The 19410-nt window shown below is 48.7% G+C and overlaps 1 protein-coding gene across 4 annotated transcripts in view; it reads right to left on the bottom strand.

Moving 5' to 3' along the window:
* Positions 1–2272: 2272 nt before the first annotated feature.
* Positions 2273–19410, bottom strand: part of LOC116952129 (putative tyrosine carboxypeptidase MATCAP2) — a 39086-nt gene continuing 21948 nt past the window's right edge. For all 4 annotated transcript variants that reach the window (XM_076074025.1, XM_076074023.1, XM_076074024.1 and 1 more), the window contains 5 exons: positions 14321–14464; positions 12995–13127; positions 11079–11384; positions 4511–4608; positions 2273–3833 (listed from right to left, as the gene is read on the bottom strand). In XM_076074025.1, coding sequence (XP_075930140.1) covers positions 3669–3833; positions 4511–4608; positions 11079–11384; positions 12995–13127; positions 14321–14464 — 846 coding nt within the window. In that variant the 3' untranslated portion in view covers positions 2273–3668. The remainder of the gene's footprint in view (positions 3834–4510; positions 4609–11078; positions 11385–12994; positions 13128–14320; positions 14465–19410) is intronic.

Raw genomic sequence — 19410 nt, forward strand, 5'->3', positions numbered from 1 at the left:
TTCCTGCTATGATTACAGCAGTGCATACTGACTCTGGCGGTTCCTGATTTCACGACAGCAGTGCATACTGACTGTGGTGGTACCTGCTATGATTACAGCAGCGCATACTGACTGTGGTGGTACCTGCTATGATAACAGCAGTGCATAAGGACTGTGGTAGGACCTAGCTTTGATTACAGCAGTGCATACTGTGGTGGTACCTGCTATCACTACAGCAGTGTATACCGACTGTGGTGGTACCTGCTATGATTACAGCCGTGTATACTGACTGTGGTGGTACCTCCTATGATTACAGCAGTGCATACTGACTGTGGTGGTACCTGCAATGATACAGCAGTGCATACTGCTGTGGTGGTACCTGCTATGATTACAGCAGTGCATACTGACTGTGGTGGTTCCTGCTATGATTACAGCAGTGCATACTGACTCTGGTGCTTCCTGCTTTCACGACAGCAGTGCATACTGACTCTGATGGTTCCTGCTTTCACGAGGTGCATACTGACTGTGATGGTATCCTGCTATGACTACAGCATTGCATGCTGACTGTGGTGGTATCCTGCTATGACTACAGCATTGCATGCTGACTGTGGTGGTATCCTGCTATTACAGCAGTGCATACACCTGTGGTGGTACCTGCTATGATTACAGCAGTGCATACCTAGTTTTGGTGGGACCTGCTTTCCCTAGACCAGTGCATACTGACTGTGGTGGTACTGCTATGATTACAGCCGTGTATATTGACTGTGGTGGTACCTGCTATGATTACAGCAGTGCATACTGACTGTGGTGGTTCCTGCTATGATTACAGCAGTGCATACTGTGGTGGTACCTGCTATGATTACAGCAGTGCATACTGACTGTGGTGGTACCTGCTATGATTACAGCAGTGCATACTGACTGTGGTGGTTCCTGCTATGATTACAGCTGTGTATACTGACTCTGGTGGTTCCTGCTTTCACGACAGCAGTGCATACTGACTCTGATGGTTCCTGCTTTTACGAGGTGCATACTGACTGTGATGGTATCCTGCTATGACTACAGCATTGCATGCTGACTGTGGTGGTATCCTGCTATGACTACAGCATTGCATGCTGACTGTGGTGGTATCCTGCTATTACAGCAGTGCATACGCCTGTGGTGGTACCTCCTATGATTACAGCAGTGCATACCTACTTTGGTTGGGACTTGCTTTCCCTAGACCAGTGCATACTGACTGTGGTGGTACCTGATATGATAACAGCAGTGCATGCTGCTGTGGTGGTACCTGCTATGATTACAGCAGTGCATACTGACCGTGGTGGTACCTGCTATGATTACAGCAGTGCATTCTGACTGTGGTGGTTCCTGCTATGAATACAGCAGTGCATACTGACTCTGGTTGAACCTGCTTTCACGACAGCAGTGCATACTACTCTGATGGTTCCTGCTTTCACGACAGAGGTGCATACTGACTCTGATAGTTCTGATTTTTCTACGCGAACCCCGCGGTTAGAGAGCCAAATCCCTCGCAAGCGAGCGTCGTCGCTTCAATACGATTCTAAAGAAATCTACAACTTTCGATTCCTTTGCACGATTTAAAGAATCGATTCTTGGCGCGCTCGGATTTTTGTTAAATGAATGAGTTATCTTTTCATTTGTAAGTTATGTTTTCAAGTTTGCAGACGTTTTAAAATATATATTTCCCCGCTAGTAGCAGTATATATCGACTATATAGCACAAAGTGCTCACCTGACAGATTTGCCGTGACGAGGCCTAGTCCCGTGCAAAGCCTCCGGCCTCGCCTAGATTGCCCGGCCGGCCGAGGCTGGGGCCTGGGCTGCTACCCCCCCCCCCCCCCCCGCTACAATAATCCTATTTAATCGCTATATTTTTAGTATCTACGACCCTATAATAGTAAGTGCACACATTGGGGTGGAGGGGGAGAGAAGAGGACGTGACACTTTGATGAATTTACCTCAGCGTCGCGTGTAATTTTTTTGCATTTTAAATGAGAAATGGCGTCCCCCCTGCGGCGACGGCGTAAGTGCGTTGCCAGGGGCAACAACTCGCGTCGGCGTTTCGCGCATGCGCAGCAGCGAGCCGGTCGGCAAAAATAAATAAATAAAGAGGAATCGTACCGAAACGTTAATTAAACCACTTTAAAGGCGCCGGACGGCAAAACGGAATAGCCTATGCCGAGCGGGGGCCCGGGGCGCGCCGCCCGGCAAAAAATTTCCCACGCGAACCCCGTGGTCCGAGAGCCAAATCCCCCGCAAGTGAGCGTACACAGACAGACAGACAAAACATTAGTTTTATAGGTTAGAAGATACACACATTTCACTATATAATTACATTTGTTCACTGTATTTGTAACAATTATACTCATGTGGGTAAGGTTGTTTGCTTATTCATTGAAGGGACATAAAGTAATGTATAAACATACAGGCATCACAAATCTTAATTGTGCTCCCTGGAATGAACAGGTCATATCTGATGAGTGTTCGAAGACTATGCATAACATCAGGGCATTGATATGTTGTTGCACACTTTTACGAGGCTCACTGAAGTCATAACCAGTACAAATTGCCATTATTTCATAAAATAAATCATAAAATGGTAATTTAAAATATTAAAGAAATGTTCAAAGGCCAAATGATGAAATGCTAGTACATTGATTTAAACTAAATCCCTCAGCTATTTGTTTTCATTGCAGTGATTCACTTCGGCAGTAAAAAACTGTATTTGTACGTGCGTCAGACAACTGCATATACACATTGCTGACTTACATTACTCACAAAGGTATGGCACATTGCACAAAAGTTGTGTTCACGTCAAACATATTCATAACACCCCGGCTGTATGCTACACAGCATATACATTGTTCACACCCACAACCTCACTCCATATGATGTACTGTACTGTATATACACGATTCCACGTTTAGGTATATAAGACCAGTACTGTTAGCGAGCGCCCATTGAGGCCGGTATGGCACAGCACCACATTCGCCACCATTTGTCTCCCTCATGCTGTTCATACACACCATAGTAGGAACTCATTTAAGGCTGAGTCAATGTAAAGGAGGAAAAGGACATCTTCAGATTCCACTTGCCACTGATGTTGTCCATGGCTTGGAATTGAACCCAACCAGCAGGATTATGGTGCAATACAGAAAACCACTGCACCACCACTCCACACCAACACAGCTGAACTGAAGCGATGGTGATATCTGAAACAGTTCTGAGCTCCCCTTTCACCAACTTACACTCAACGTAGAAGAGTATGGTCAAACAACTTCCGTGACTGACACAGTGTGTGGAGGGCTTCATCCCGTAGTGGATTGACAAAGGGGCTGTAAATAATGATATTCAGTCTTCAACATCCGCTTTACAACAAGTGCGGCTTTTGGGTAGATTATTGTATTAATAAACAGGCGGCTGTAGCGGAAGTCGAACCGTTGACTCTGGTGGAGTCCACCAAGCCGTTGCAACCCCCGGACAGTTCTCAATAAACGTTCAAATGCCGCACCTGTGGTGAGCAGAGTTTTTGAGTTAATGCTGACTGGACAAAATGACAGCTGTCCGACTCTAGTTTTGCGTGGATCCCACGGCCATCGCTCTGTGGACCGCATCCGTGGAAGCTCGCAAACGGAATGCCCAGTGGTCCTCTTGGCGGTGCTGCCCTGTCACTCAGTCTGGCATGAGCTCGTGCAGCTCTGAGTCCGACAGTCCATTAGCAAACATGATCCGGTCGAGCTCACGCTGGTAGCTCTCGGGGTTACGCAGGAAGTGCGGCAGCCGCGTCTTCTCCGCTGTGGCCAGCGGACGCAGCCGCTCCACGTCCTCGATGGAGACCTGCCAGAGGGGGCCCGGAGTCGGCTCAGTGGTCACGGTGCAAGGGAGAGGTCGGAGGGCCGAGAGGTATAGCTTCAGTGCTGGACTGCCAAGAGTCACTTATAAACCAATGGAACATCGAGCACTGCCTCTGGAGCAGTGTTTCTAAATGCCAGCCCTCGTGACCTCCCAGGGTACAGCTTTACATGATTGCCAATCGTCATGTGCACAAAGTGCATCGTGGTTTAATTTGCAGATGAATTGAAAAAAAAACCCTAGGCAAGGACGAGTTTTGAATCATTGTTCTTGACCATCCAGCACTACCACTACACACTATGCATCAATACCAGGCCACACAACACTACTGCTACAAGATAATGAAGTACTACCACCTGACCATGACATCAACACTCATTTAAACATTTTCTCAGTTTACATTGTTTAATTATATTTGCATTAGGTGCATTGCTCTTCTTTCCATCACTAGTAAGACCCACAAGATCATCTGCTGTTTGGTCATAACATTGACATCAAACCTTTGCATGTGCACGAGCATGTACGTGTGTGTGCACATATACGTACACTTATGTGTGTCCTTGTGTGCATGCATGCATACGTGTGAGCATGTGGGCTCGTGTGTGCATGTGTGCATACGTATCGATAACCATGCACGCTTGCATTGACGAGCATGAACTCGCCTTGCCCAGGGTGTAGAGCATCTGGAAGTCAATGGAGCGGCGGTGGCGCAGGATGGCGAGGACGCCCGTCAGGTAAACCTGGTCTTTGTTAAAGCAGCCTAGAGCCCGAAAACACGGTCGTGCCACCCGGCATTAGCCCAGCCACGTGACCATCGTGGAAGCCGCACACTCGCTACCTACGGATACAATGAAGTCCTTGCTTAACGCGTGGTGTTCACACAACCCATTTTCGCTGGACAGTTTTCCCTCGTTATTCACGTACTTGCCATCTGCTACTTTGGATATCTGCAAATCGTATCTGGAACTCTACATCACTGCATCGAGAGAAAGTAATGAGATAATTTAAGGTAAGTGAATTTATGAACTACTAGCGGGCGAAAAAGACACACACACATCGACTTAGACACACACACAAACCGCCTCACACACGCAAACACATCGACTTACACACACACACACAGATATGGACTCACACACACAGACATCCATTTTATATACACACACATGGAGTTACACACACAAATCGACGTACACACATACAGGGACTCGCACACACACGTACGTAGACTCTCACACACACATCGACCTAAGCACACATATGGACTTACACACAGACATATCGACTAAGAGACACAAACATGGCCTTACACACACACATGGAACCACGCACACACATTGACTCACACACACAATTGCCTACACACACACACACATATGGACTCACACACACAGACATGGACTTTAGATACACACACATGGAGTTACACACACATATCGACTTACACACATATGGACTTACACACACATCGACTAACACACACATGGACCTAAATGCACACACATGTGGACTCACACACACACACATCGACTCACATACACACATCGACTTACACAGCAATCCCCGATGATGCACAGCTAGGGCAATTTTCTCTCTCTGGCGAGCCTTAGCGAGGAGCAGTTTGAGAACAAAGGTCTTCCCAGTACTGGCAGGTGCATCAAATAAAAAAAAGACTTGATTTGTAGTCTCAATGTCTTCCAAGATTTCCACGTAGGCTTCTATTTGTGCATCCATCAGCTTTGGTTAATTTTCCTAAATAAATTTAAGAAGCTGTAAAGCATAATAGCATATTTAACGTAGGATCTCTTAAGCAAGGGCATGCAGGTTGTCCCTGTAGGGTGTTGGTAGTCCCATAGACGTGAGGTATTTCCCACCAATGGAGTGCAGTTTGTCCTGAAGGAGGATGAGGGCCTGTTTGAAGATGACATCAGAAAAGTTGACGTCGAGGTTTGTATTTTCTCATCGAGCTCCGTAGAGGATATCCTCACTCATGCCTCTTTGTATTTTTGCCAGAGTCCCATGGGGTTAGATGGGGTGCAAACTTGAAGATTTATGCAGAAGAGCAATGTCAGTTGGAAAGGGGACTGACCAACAGAAGCTTCTGTCATAGCTTTATGAAGATGGTGATCATGCACAAGAATTGCACGAAGATTGCAAGCTTCCCTGTATGCTTGACAGACAATTCCTTCTACTGTTTAGAGGTCTTGGAAAGATTTGTGCCCTTTGGCAACATGGAGAAGTATTGGGAGAAAGTAGCACTGCTGATTGTTGGGATGAACTGTGTAGACTCGTCCAAGGCATCAGATTCACCGTCAGCAGCACGTCACTTCCATTTTTTGTTGAGAAGTCCATGTATAGTAGGAGGGAACTTAATGGAAGAGCAGGTTGGCAGCAAATGGGTCACTTGGGCACAAAACAAAGAGCGCCATAAGGGTGGTATCTTGTGGAGCCAGGGCCTGTTGTTGGGCATTTCCTTTGGTGACGTAAATGCGTTGACCATTTTGGAGGTGAAGTGCCAAATGGACGACTGTGGGGGAACGGTCATGGAAGGGGAAGCCAATAATTATGCAAATGGCTTCATTGTTGCTGAAAAAAAAGTTTGAGCTCATGCACACTTTGCCCCTCTGCAATGTAAGGCAAAGACAGCCATGTCAGAGCCTTTGTTTATGTATTGGCAAAAATATTTGATGGCTTTTTTTAGAATAGCAGAATTTCACGTCAAAGTGAGCCTGGAAGATCTTGCAAAGGGCAGTAGGGAACGATTCACCGGCTGTGAACCTTAATTAGCGAGTTAGTGGCAGGTCTGAGCGTTGTTTGAAATCCACCATGCTCAATATTTCTGTGACGATATAGAGGATAGCCATCATGGGCCGACTGAGTGTCTTTTAAGTAGTTCCGTGGATACCTCTTGGTACACCTATGGTCTTGCATACATGGCACATTTGGATAGAACTGGCCACATGGGCCATGGACCATTTGGTTGCAGACCACATAGAAAAAGGGCAGGGTCTTGATGGAGGTGAGGTAGCTCAGCATTGATAAATATGTCAATGTGACCCTCATCCATGGCGAAATGTGAGCATGAGGAAGACGACGTTTTTATCACCCAATGGTGTGCAAGTGACTGCTTGTCTATCCAAAGACGCTGCCTTTGTTGGTCGTAATAAGCATCATGAGGTCATAAACTTTGAGTTTTAAGACCCTCGCTAATATGTCATGTCTGTTTGGTAGCTTTTGGTTTGGATAAAGGTAAACCTGGATCTCCTATCATTTGGGATTGCAAGTGAAGGTAATGAAGAGATGGGGCGTGGCATTTTGGCTGATGTACGTCATGGCATTCCGAGTCTTCTCATGCATGTATCTTGGTGGAGCTGTGAAGGATGAAGGCAAAATAACTAATCAGCCCACATTGTGACCGTTTGCATCTCCTTCGGCATTGATGGCATCCCAGAGATGAGCATACTGTTCACACGCAGGCGATTTTGATTCAGTTGAATGTAAAGAAGGCGCTCACTCTCAATGTTGGCATACTCATCGAAAACATACTGGTGAAAGAGGTTGGCGCACCATAATGTGGTTTCCTCCTCTGTCCATGATCACGAAGGAATTGAAGTTTTTTTAGAGACAGTTTTGTGAGGATGTCTTTGTCCTGCAGCTTTGTAATTGGAGGAATCTTGACGTGGTACCCATCTTTGCCTTGCGACAGGAAAATGTGTTATTGTAGGGCATCGTATGCTCTGTTAGTGTCAGGAAATCGTGCGATGGTGTTTTCTTGGTATGGAAGAACAATGTCTCTCTCACAATGTTCCTCACTCACCGTAAGAAAGCAAGGTCAACAATATTTGGGGCATTGAACCTCCCTGCGTGCTCCCCGCTTTGGTGGAAAGCAAAGGTGCGGTACGGCAAAATTTAAATGGGTGATGTTCCCATGAATGTAACAAAACGATAGACGAAATGCAATGGGCTGTACCTAAGAAAGTCCAACGTATTTATCAGTATAACATATTAATCAGCATCGCAGTACTACGTATCAGTAAATAACATGACGTGAGCAATCGAAACAATAGAAATGCATTGAAGAAATAAGCTGAAATAAGTGTACATTAAAGTGCAGCAGTACGCACAGGTAAGTTGAGAAGCAGGCTACATACCCTTAGGTTTCTTCGGTAAAGTCACGTAGGTATAAAATTAAATAAATCACGTTATTTCTTTTATTTTATACCTACGTGACTATACCGAAATAACCAAAGAGTATGGATTCCTGCAGTCACGAAAGCTTCAAATCAAGATTAAGCAGGCTACAGTTTAGATTATAGACTGCCAGTACGCCGACTCAATGACATAAGCATTGCTACAGTCCACATAAAAAGCTGGCAATACGGTCAGCAGCTGAAAAAGCAGGATACAGTCGACATGAAAGACTGGCAGTACACTGAGTGAAGGAAAGAAGCAGGTAACAGATTATAGACTGGCATACACGCATAATGGCCAAAAGCAAAATTAGCAGTGTGGTAAGGCCTAGTCCCGTGCAAAGCCTGCGGCCTCGCCTAGATTGCCCAGCCAGAGGAGGTGACACATTGCCAGGCTGGGGGCTGGGCCGCTCTCCCCACCCACGCTGCAATAATGCTATGTAAGCGCTATATTAATATTTATGGCCTTTATAGCAGTAACTGCACAAATTGGGGGGGAGAAGAGGACATAAGACTGTGAAGAATGAACCTCAGCGTTGTGTGTATATTTGTAAGCATTTTTAACGCGAACGAAAATTTTTAGCGATCGTGTGTTAGCGTTTCGCGCATGCGCAATTGTGTGCTCTGTCCCGCGCCGGGCGGCAAAACTATATAAATAAATAACGAAACATCGCGAATGAAACTAATTTTAAGGTAACGGACGAGAAAAGGAAATATCGCTTGCCCACTGCGGGGCTTGCGGCGTGGTACCTGGCTAATTTATTTTACGTAAACCCCACCGTTTGAGAGGCAAATCTCTCGCAAGCGCGCGTGCACAGACAGACGGACAAAAAATTACTTTATAGGTTAGATTATTTAATACAATTTTTTTGTGTTATGATCATTCTCATGTATTTAATAGCTTATGTTATTAATTCAGGTTTTCATAGGCCAATATATTTTCTTGTCTTGTCATTATCCACGAAATTTGCATCTCTGGAACGTATGCCTCGCGAATAAAAAGGGGATACTGTAAGGCGGTTTTTCCATTAGGGAACACTTTTTGCACAACGCGGATTGCATCCTGTGATAACGCGGTATGCGCAAAGTTTCTTGAGCTTTGCAGCTGAGTGGTATGATACAGTACGCGGAATGATACAGTAATGCGACAGCATACTCTGTTATTTGTCCCACCATCTGTGTGCGTCCAACGTATCTCATGAAACTTTATCGTTATATTATGTATGGCAAAATGTATTTCCCTTAACTCGCTTTTCACTTGACCAGGCACTTTTCAGGAACACATCTACCGCGTTAAATGAGAAATTACTGTATACATGTGTAGTGGCATTGCGCTGGCTGCTGACGAAAAAGGGTGACTGCGGTGTATGGCAGTACCCACGTCAGCAGGCCACGATAGACACGATAGGGGGACATCTAGGGGAAAGGTCACAGAGGGGGGCCCATCGGGAAGCCTCCGGAACCCGCTAGTAGGTGCCAGAGAGGGGGCGTGGCCAAGACGGAGCGAGGCCACGCTGAGAGTATAAGGGCCCCTGTGAGGGACCTCGTGGCTGTTGCTGGAAGTGGGATCCCCGTCAAGCTGTTCAAGATAGTCGTCGTTACCATCTCGTTGTCACTATCGTCGCTGTTGTCTCGTCGCCATCGCCGCTGCTGTCTTCACTCAATATTGCGCTGCTAGCTAGTTGTTGGCTGTCTCCGTTCAGCACCGTCAGAATTAGACGGTTAGTGTTTTGTATAGGCTAGCAACAGTAATAGTGTGTACCCACGTAGGGTGTGTATTATCGCTGATGGTGCTCGTTAAATAAAAGAAGTGCCTTCAAGTCTTACTGTCTCCGAGTTAGTCACTACACATGTGTAGTGTAATAGCGCCGGCTGGTGGACAGCGGCGGCAACTGTGGTGGAGACAGTACACACGCCGGTGAGCGTGTGCAACAGTCACGGAGGACCCCATCTGGAGGCCCCTGGAACCTGCTAGTGGGTTCGAGAAGGGAGGTGCGGTCAGGGCGGAGCCAGGCCGCACTGTTTCAGATCTGCCCTGCGTTCACGAACACAGTCCGAGACATGTCATTTAGTTTCAAACTAAGCAGACACAGCTTAGTTTGTAGGTTTGTAGACACAGGGGTATTGCATGTCAGGGATCACATCCTTCACAGATGGGATCAGATCACAAATTTTATTTACATGTCTCGGACCGTGTTCGTGAACAAAAGGCAGATTTGAAACACGGTAGGACCAATACCTCGCCCATGGCTGATCATTGTTTTAACGCTGTGGGCTCACTTAAATTATTTTTTCCAAAACGAAGGTACTCTGCAAACCCACTGGCTATCATCAAAGATTTGTTCATGAAGCCATCCAAATATATAAACAGACACAACTTCAACCGAGAAAATGGGTACAAATTGAGCAATCATTGGAAGAACGGGATTAACGAGGTAAAGTCTTAACTGGCTCTGCTGTTTCCATCCTACCTGCCAATGTTAGCAGTTATTTCCGACTCTCTGAGTTGCATTGACAGGTTGGAGGTCTTTGTATTGACAGGCTGGATATCCTACTCGCTCCGTCACTGATACATCATTGACATGCTAATCTCTCACAATACAATGGCCACTGCCACAGCCTCAGGGAGACCATCTCTAGCCCCGCCCTCTTACCCTGAGGGGACTCCCATCTCAGGCCTATATAAGACCTTGTTTCAGTAGCTTTCTCTCTCTCACCTGAAGACGATTGCCTGTGTTGCGATCGAAACGTCATGATCTATTATTTTTCTATCTACGTGACTTTACCGAAAGACCCACAGAGTATGAATTCCTGCAGTCACGAAAGCTCTAAATCAAGATGTAAATACCACTGTTCGCCGTAGCCAGTAATCTAACTCAGGTCACCACATTCACAGCACAGTGCAAAATAACCACCGTTGCCACCGCCCTACACAATATGCTCACGAGTTCATCAGTCAACGTACTAACCGCTGCGCCACCAGTGCACCCCGATTCGTCGAGTCTCACACGCCCGACTTTAACACAATGCTGATGCTCACCCGGCACGGAAGTGTCCTCCTGGCCGCGCTTCGCACGGAGGCAATACTCCCATCGTGTGGATGGGTCACGCACGAAGCGGCCGAGCTCCGCGAAGAGTGCGGAGAAGGAGAGGTGGGCGGCGCGGTTTATGGTGTAGTAGAGCAGCGCGGCGCGCCACAGCAAAGGGTCACGGCGGTGCAACACGCTGTGCACGCTTGCCAGCCCTTCCTCCGTGGGGTTCGCCGGGCGCAGCGTAAAGCGGCGCCGCCCGCCCGGGCGTCCCCACGGCTGGCGGGCGCCATTCAGCCCCCGCAGGAAGTGTGTGCCTAGGGCGAGGGTCGCGCGCGCCAATGGAGGGGGGGGTGCAGCGACGGGTGTTGAATGTCGATGCGATGCAGGCAAGCGGTGGCGCATTTTTAACACCTGCTGCGGAACGTTAAAGGTCCTCCAATTGTCTCTCTGCAAGAGGAGGCCAATGTGTGCCGGTTCCATGGTGCCATTTTGCCAAAGTCGAAAAGTTATTTGCAAATTACTAAATTGGGATTAAACATAGCAATCGTCGTCTTCTATAGGCAGACCAATGCTCCAAGTCACTTGCAATTGAGTTTCATCCTGGACTCTTGAGTACTCACCTAGTTAAACAAAATACATTTTCAATTGAGAGGGTTTGAGAATGTTCAACAAATAAGATTTTCTGGAAAGTCTAAAGATAAGATTTAATGAGGGAGTACACCAAAGGGGTTTCATGAGGGATTTAAAGATGGGGTTCAGCAAAAGAGTTAAACTTGGGGGTAAAATATTATGGCTCTCATGAGGTGGATTTAAGGTGGGTTTTACAAGGAGGTTTAATTTGTTTACTGAGGTTTGCCCAGGAGCCCAACCCAGATAACCTTTGATGCAAATTAGCTGCGAAAGGTCAGGAGGTAAGGATAGATGTATGGGAAATGCTGCGCCTCTCGGCTGGGAACGAGCAGGAACGGAGCGTTACTCGGTGGGATGTTCGTCTCAAGGTCACACATGTGCGTGTACAAGGATATAAGTTTATTTGCAGGGTTTTCCTTGTTCTACGTGCTTCCCCTCTTTTCCCCTCCCTTTCCCTTCTCCCTCCCCCTACCTGTTCCGCCCCTCCCCCTCCTCTCTTCTTCTGTTCCTTTTCTTCCCCCAGGATGTTTCATTTCCTTCTACCCTTCCCCCTTTCCCCTCCCCCATATAACTCTTCAAGCCCCGCAAGTGGTCCTCATTTGGGTGGGGCAGTGAGCCAAATTCTTCCCCTTCATAGGGAGGGCGCTATCGCGCCGAACTCAGGTTGCCTATCCCCCTCCCCCCGTTTTGCGAACGACGTATTGTAACAGGCTCGTGTTGCATTACAATAAAAACATATATGTAAAAAAATATTTGCGAAAATGTGGATAATTCGGCATGGCTGCGCTTTCGACATATATAAAGTATTAGTAATTCTCCATGAGCCGAATTGCCGTACCGAATGGTCCAATTTCGGCATACACGTGGAGCGACGACGCGTGCCACGACCAAAATAATGACTCAGTCTAGTGGAGGCGCGCATGTTGAGCGTTAGTGCAGACCTTTTGCTTTGGACTTTACTTTATTTATGCACTCTGTGCAAGCCAACCCTCTCAGAAAAGTTGTCTACACCTACATAAAGAAGTAATAGAAAGGGACTGAAGTGTAAATCACTTAGTCTGCGAAACAAATCCAAAGTTTCAGATAGAATTGATGCAGGTGTGTCAATGCGTATGGTGTGTGAAGAGTTTTGAGAACATTTTTTTGAAAAATATATATTGGAGGGGGCACTGGGGAGTACCATTGTATATAATTCGGAATATTGGATAATTCGGCAAGGCCAGAGTCCCATGTGTCGAATTAACAATGGTTAACTGTAAATCCCTCGGCCGGTAGACCTCGCATGTGCGCTCACCGATCTCGTGCTGCAGCATCCCCTCGAGCCAGTGCTCACGCGCCGCTGCCGTGTTAATGCATAGCGTGGGGCGACCATTCTGCACTGTCATGGAGGCACGCGACAGCAGGTCGTCGTGCAGGCTCACCACCACCTACAGCAGCCAGAACCACACAGTGGGTCAGAGCTTCAATCACACCACCACCTACAGCAGCCAGCACCATCTAATAGGTGACAGCTTCAACCACACCACCACCTACACCACTCAGCACCACACGGTGGGTGATGGGTACAACCACACCACCGCCTACAGCAGCCAGCACCATGCAGTGGGTGAGAGCAACAACTACGCCACCACCTACACCACTCAACACCACGCAGTGGGTGGAAGCTACACCACACCACCACCTACACCACTCAACACCACGTGGTAGGTGAGATGTATACAAATACAAAGATCCCCCATATAGCCTTAACAGACTGTAGGGGCAAGTGCTGTTAGCGAGCACCTATGAAGGCCGGAATGGTACACGAAGGGGTGGGTGGCCAGCACCACGCCCGACCGCCTTTGTCTCCCCAGTGGCGATGTTTACACACCGCACCAGGTACTCATTTGAGGCTGAGTCGACCTAGGGGAGGCCCAGGACCGGTTCAGATAATCGTCACTGGTGATGGCCATGAGCGGGAACCGAACCCGGGTCTCCAGGTTCATAGCGCAGCATGCTAACCGCTACACCACCGCTCTCCACAAGATGTATAACCATACAATCACCTACATCACTCAACACCACGTGGTGGGTGAGTGGTATAACCACACCACCTACACCACTCAGCATCACGTCATGGGCGACAGCTTCAACCACACCACCACCTACATACACCACTCAACATCACGTGATAGGTGTGAGCTTCAATCACAGTCACCACCACCTGCACCACACAGTATCACAGTGAGACGCAAAACCACGCACTCATTACCACCCTCACCCAGCATTATGTCAATACGAGAGGTGAGATTTGTAACCATCTACGCTGCCCAACAGCGCAGGAGAGAGGCATAACCATAATGTCCCATGAATCAGTAGTCAAATAAGGGCTCATTTCCACTTGAAAGCGGGACCTATGAGATTGATGATAAGCTATCTAAGGCTTGTTATTTCTGTTGTAAGGCGGCGTTAGTGAAGACATGGGGAGGTGTTTACCGTCCCCACTGTATTTGCAGTCACTTTCTCCACTGAGACCCAGCCTCTTGTACCTCACTGCTGTTTTCTTGGCTGCTGCACGCAGGAGGGGAAACACGCTTCCAGCCAAAACACGCCGAGGGTTCACGTCGCAAAGCAGCCCCACCTCGCCGAGGCAGCCCTCCTTCTCCATGTAGGTGCGCACGTGAGCCCAGATGCGGCGAGGGGACAGCACGTCGCCCCCCATGTCCTGCTCAAAGTGCTCGTAGCTGCCGTACCGGCTCAGTGTACGCTCCAGGATGCTCACAGCCTGGGCAGGAAAGACAAGGTGAGAAAATGTAGCCATGCCCCTTAACATTGCAATGTTCCTATTAGTAAAATATTACGACCATAAAAAGAGCCCAAGCAAACACTAAACATCTTATAAATAAAAAGTATTCGCGCGCGCGTGCTTGCGGGGGATTTGGCTCACGGACGGTGGGGTTTTGGTACGAAAAAATTGCCAGGTGGCACACCCCAAGCCCCGCGGTGGGAATAGGCTATTCCGTTTTCTCATCCGTCAACTTTAAATTAGTTTAATTAGCGATGTAGTGCCATTTTTATTTTAATTATTTACTTATTGCGCGAGCTCGACCGTACCAACTGACGACAATTGTGTGGGGAGGGCAGACCATGCCAAGTCATGCGCGTTCAGTCCAGCTCACTGCCACACCACGGCACTCTGTCACCTGAGCACTTTGTGCTATAGAGTCACTACATATACTGCTATAGAGTCAGTATGTACTACTGTAGAGTCGATTTATACTTCTATAGATTCAGCATGTACTACTGTAGAATCGATATATACTGCTATACAGTCAGCATGTACCACTGTACAGTCGATACACACTGCTATAGCGTCATCATGTACTACTGTAGAGTCCATAAATACTGCTATAGAGTCTGCATGTGCTACTGTAGAGTCCATAAATGTAGTGGTCGACTTCACACGGACAACATCTTATTTTCTCCAACACCACTTTTATTACAAACTCTCCACATTACGCCTGTGGCTTCATCATTTCTCTGTTCGCCGCAGCTCGCTCGCCGCGCTCCCTTCCCTCTGTCTCTCCGCGTCGTCTCTGTCTCTGTCGCCCATTGTCTCACTCTGTCTCTCCGTCTCACTCTGTCTTCGTCTCACCCTGTCTCTCCGTCTCACTCTGTCTTCGTCTCACTCTGTCTCTCCATCTCACTGTCTTCGTCTCACCCTGTCTCTCCGTCTCACTCTGTCTTCGTCTCACTCTATCTCCGCCCACTCTGTACCTCTCTCTCGCTCTGTCTCTGTCTCACTCTGTCCCTGTCCCACTCCGTATCTCTCTCTCTGTCTCTGTCTCACTCCGTCGCTGTCCCACTCTGTATCTCTCCCTGTCTCTCCTTGTCTCTGTCTTGTCTCTATCTCTCTCCGCCTCTATCTCGTCTCCGTCTCTCTCCCTGTCTCGGTCTTGTCTCTCCTTGTCTCTATCTCTCTCTGTCGCTCCTTGTCTCTGCTTGTATCTGTCTTGTCTCTCCTTGTCTCTATCTCTGTCGCTCCTTGTCTCTGCTCCACTGCTAGCCTGTTCTGTATCTTATGTCTTCTCCCGTCTCTCTCCCGACCTGCTCCGTTCCAGTCCCAGCGACAACTCTCTCCGCTCTCCGCGTCTCCCGAATATATCCCCGTTCCCATCAACTACCAATTCATTAGGCGGCGTGCCCACGACGCCTCATGTCCCTCGCACCTGTCCCTAACATCCCCCATCTCTAGACACTCTGTCGCCACTCTGCTCCTCACAACAACACCCAGCCAATCACAGCCATATATCGCCTACCAACTTAATTGGCCCGTTTCTCTCTCACCGTTCCCCGTTGCCGCACCTGCCCAGCCCGACATGACCCCACCGTCCATAACTCGCGCGTCTTTACCAACCACCCTGTATGCGCGTGTTTAATCCACTACATAAATACTGCTATAGAGTCAGCATTTACTACTGTACAGTCGATATATACTGCTATAGAGTCAGCATGTACTACTGTACAGTCGATATATACTGCTATAGAGTCAGCATGTACTACTGTACAGTCGATATATACTGCTATAGAGTCAACATGTACTACTCTAATCCTAGCAGGTACGACCACTGTTGCTTGCCCTGCTGTAATCATAGCACCACAGTATGCATGCACTGCTGCAGGGAACGCAGGTACCACCACACTATGCACTGCTGTAATAATAGCATGGACCACCAGTCAATATGCACTGCTGTAGTGAAAGCAGGTACCAAAGTCCGTATGCACTGCAGTAGCTAAAGCAGGTACCAGCACTGTATGCACTACTGTAATCATACCAGCTACCACGACAGTATGCATGCACTGCTGCAGGGGAAGCAGGTACCACCACAATATGCACTGCTGTAATCATACCAGCTACCAGCACATTCAGTCTGCACTGCTCTTGTGATACCAGCTACCACCACTGTCAGTATGCACTGCCTTTGTGATAGCAGGTAACACCACAGTCACTAGCCACTGCTGTAGTGATACCACAAACCACCACAGTCGGTTTGCACTGCTGTAGTTCAGGCAGGTATCACCACAGTCTGTGTGCACTGCTGTAGTGAAAGCAGGTACCACCACAGTCGGTATGCACTGCTGTAGTGATAGTGCAAACCGTCGATGTGTGTGTGCGTAAGTCCATGTGTGTGTGCATAAGTTTATGTATGTGCGTGGTGTGCGTGTGTAGAAAACTACTCTTAAATTAAGTTACCTCTCTTCACAATAATAATGCCTGCGTCTAAGTCCATGTGTGTGTGTGGGTCGATGTGCATGTCTGCGGCCATGTGTGTGTGTAAATCCATGTGTCTGTGTGTGTGAGTCAATGTGTGTGTGAGTCTGTGTGTCAGAGTCCATGTGTTTGTGTGTGTCAGTCGATATGTCTGTGTGTTTGTATCAGTCGGTGTGCGTGTGTGTTAGTCGCTGTGTGTGCGTCGCTCCATGTCAGTCAGTGTAAGTACATTTCTTTCTGTGTGTTTTTGCTCCATGCGTGCGTGTGAGTCAATGTGTGTGTCTGTACAGCAAAACAACCCCCTACCTCCTCGCGGTGCCGGACGGGCAACTCTGTCGTGGACAGTGCTGTGGGGGGAGATCCAATTTTGATTGGCTCCTCCCCTCATGGCATATGTGTCCACCACAGGGGCTAAACGGGGGCTCTGGACGGGTGCGAGGGGCTGGTAACCCCTCCACCTTCAATTAATTACCACGAAACTACGAGTTAAACTGAAATATGTAACTAATAAGCTTGTGCCGGAGGCCCTGGGGGGCCAGGCGTCTATGACGTCTCCTGGCCAAACCCCAATTGGCGGAGCCAGGAGATTGAATACCTACCCTCGGGGCTACTCCAGAAACAACGAAAAGCCACTACGGGTGGCCACGTAGAATGTTCGAACGCTCACTGCGGAGGAGAGGCTGCCACTCCTCTGTCGGGAGCTGGACCGGTACCGCCTGGATCTATGCAGCATTCAGGAGGTCCGGTGGACCGGCTCTGGCTCCTGCCACCATGAGGGGTGGACAGTCCTCTACTCGGGGCAGCAGACTGCCAAACAACAGGGTGTGGCTCTTCTTTTGAACAAAAGAATTAAGGGGGCGTGGGAGCGTGGCGGTGAGGTGTGGGAAGCTGTAAGCCCCAGGCTACTTTGGGCTCGCCTTCCCATCAACCGGAGGCGTGGAATGGTGGTCGTGGTTACTTATGCCCCCACCGAAGTTGAACATCCGTGGAGGGATGGAGGCAAAGTCGATGAGTCAGATGCCTTCTATGACCTCCTGTCACAGGTGCTGGCTAAAGTGGCCCCTCGGGATAGAGTCATCATGTTGGGTGACTTCAATGCCCGAGTTGGTCATGATACTGGCACCTGGTCTGGAGTGATTGGAGGGCATGGGCCAGATCAGCTCAATAACAACGGTAGGAGGCTGCTAGATTTTTGTGCAGCCCATGGGCTTGTAATTACCAACACGCTGTTCCGGCATCGGTGCATCCACACAACATCATGGATGCATGCCGGGTCCAGGCAAGACCATCTGCTGGACTACATAGTGACGGACCAGCGGATGCGAGCCCATGTCCTTGACACCAGGACCTACCGTGGAGCTGATCTGCCCTCTGACCATCGACTAGTCATCTGTAAGATGCGCCTGCCATTCTTCCACTCCGGTGGTGGGTGAACACCCAGGACCCCATTCCGACCTAAAGTGGCCTGGTCTCAGTTATTTGATGAAAGTTGCAAGCGAGAATTTCATCATCGCTTGCGGCTGGGATTGGCATCGTCCCCGACTCCTCCTGATGTCGAGGGTAAATGGGCGAGGTTTAGGACTGTGACTCATGTAGCTGCAATGGCTGCTTTAGGTACGCGGTGCAGACCTCCCCAGGGACCCTGGCTGACAGAGGAGGTGTTCAGGATGGTTGAGAAAAAGCGACAGGCCCACTGTCATCAGCTACAGAATCCCACGTCAGAGAATGAGGAGGCTTACCGCAGCCTTCGCTCGGAGGTTCGGAGAGCCGTGAGGCGCTGCAAGGATGGGTGGTGGTCGCGGGTTGCTGAGGAGATGGAGTCTGCCTCAGTGGCCCGTGATCACAAATCTCTATTTAACTCCATCAAAAAAGTAACTTGCAGCGCCACACCTATTACCATCATTAGGGGAAAAAACGGTTATCCAATCTCCGACCCCCAGGAACAGGTTTGCAGATTTGCTGAGCATTTCTGAGGTCCTGGGGGAGGGAAAATCCCTCAGCCAGGAAAACATCGTGGCACAAAGTGATGATGACCCTGCTGAGGCTGCGGTGCCTCAAATATTGGAAGAAGTCACCCCCTGTGAGTGGCTGGCTGAGGTGCCGTTCTGTTGAGGAAGTACTGAAGGCGATCCAGAATCTGAGACCAGGAAAGGCAGCAGGCAGAGATGATCTCCCAAACGAAATGCTGAGGGAGGGTGGCGTTTGTGCACAGACTGCCCTATATGACATCATAACAACAGTCTGGACCACTGGACGGGTTCCGCAGGATTGGAAGGATGCCCTGGTGGTCCCCCTTTTTAAGAAGGGGACCGCACAGACTGTAACAACTACAGGGGCATCTCACTCCTCAGTGTGCTGGGAAAGGTCCTGGCAAGGATTATTCAGCATCGCCTTGCCAGGCACGCTGAGGAGAGGCTTGCAGAGCCCCAATGCGGTTTCAGGAAAAGGCGGTCCTGCAC

The sequence above is a fragment of the Petromyzon marinus genome, chromosome 45 (assembly GCF_048934315.1).
Source record: "Petromyzon marinus isolate PM22_M1 ecotype Great Lakes invasive population chromosome 45, UKy_Petmar_22M1.pri1.0, whole genome shotgun sequence".
Classification (NCBI taxonomy): domain Eukaryota; kingdom Metazoa; phylum Chordata; class Hyperoartia; order Petromyzontiformes; family Petromyzontidae; genus Petromyzon; species Petromyzon marinus.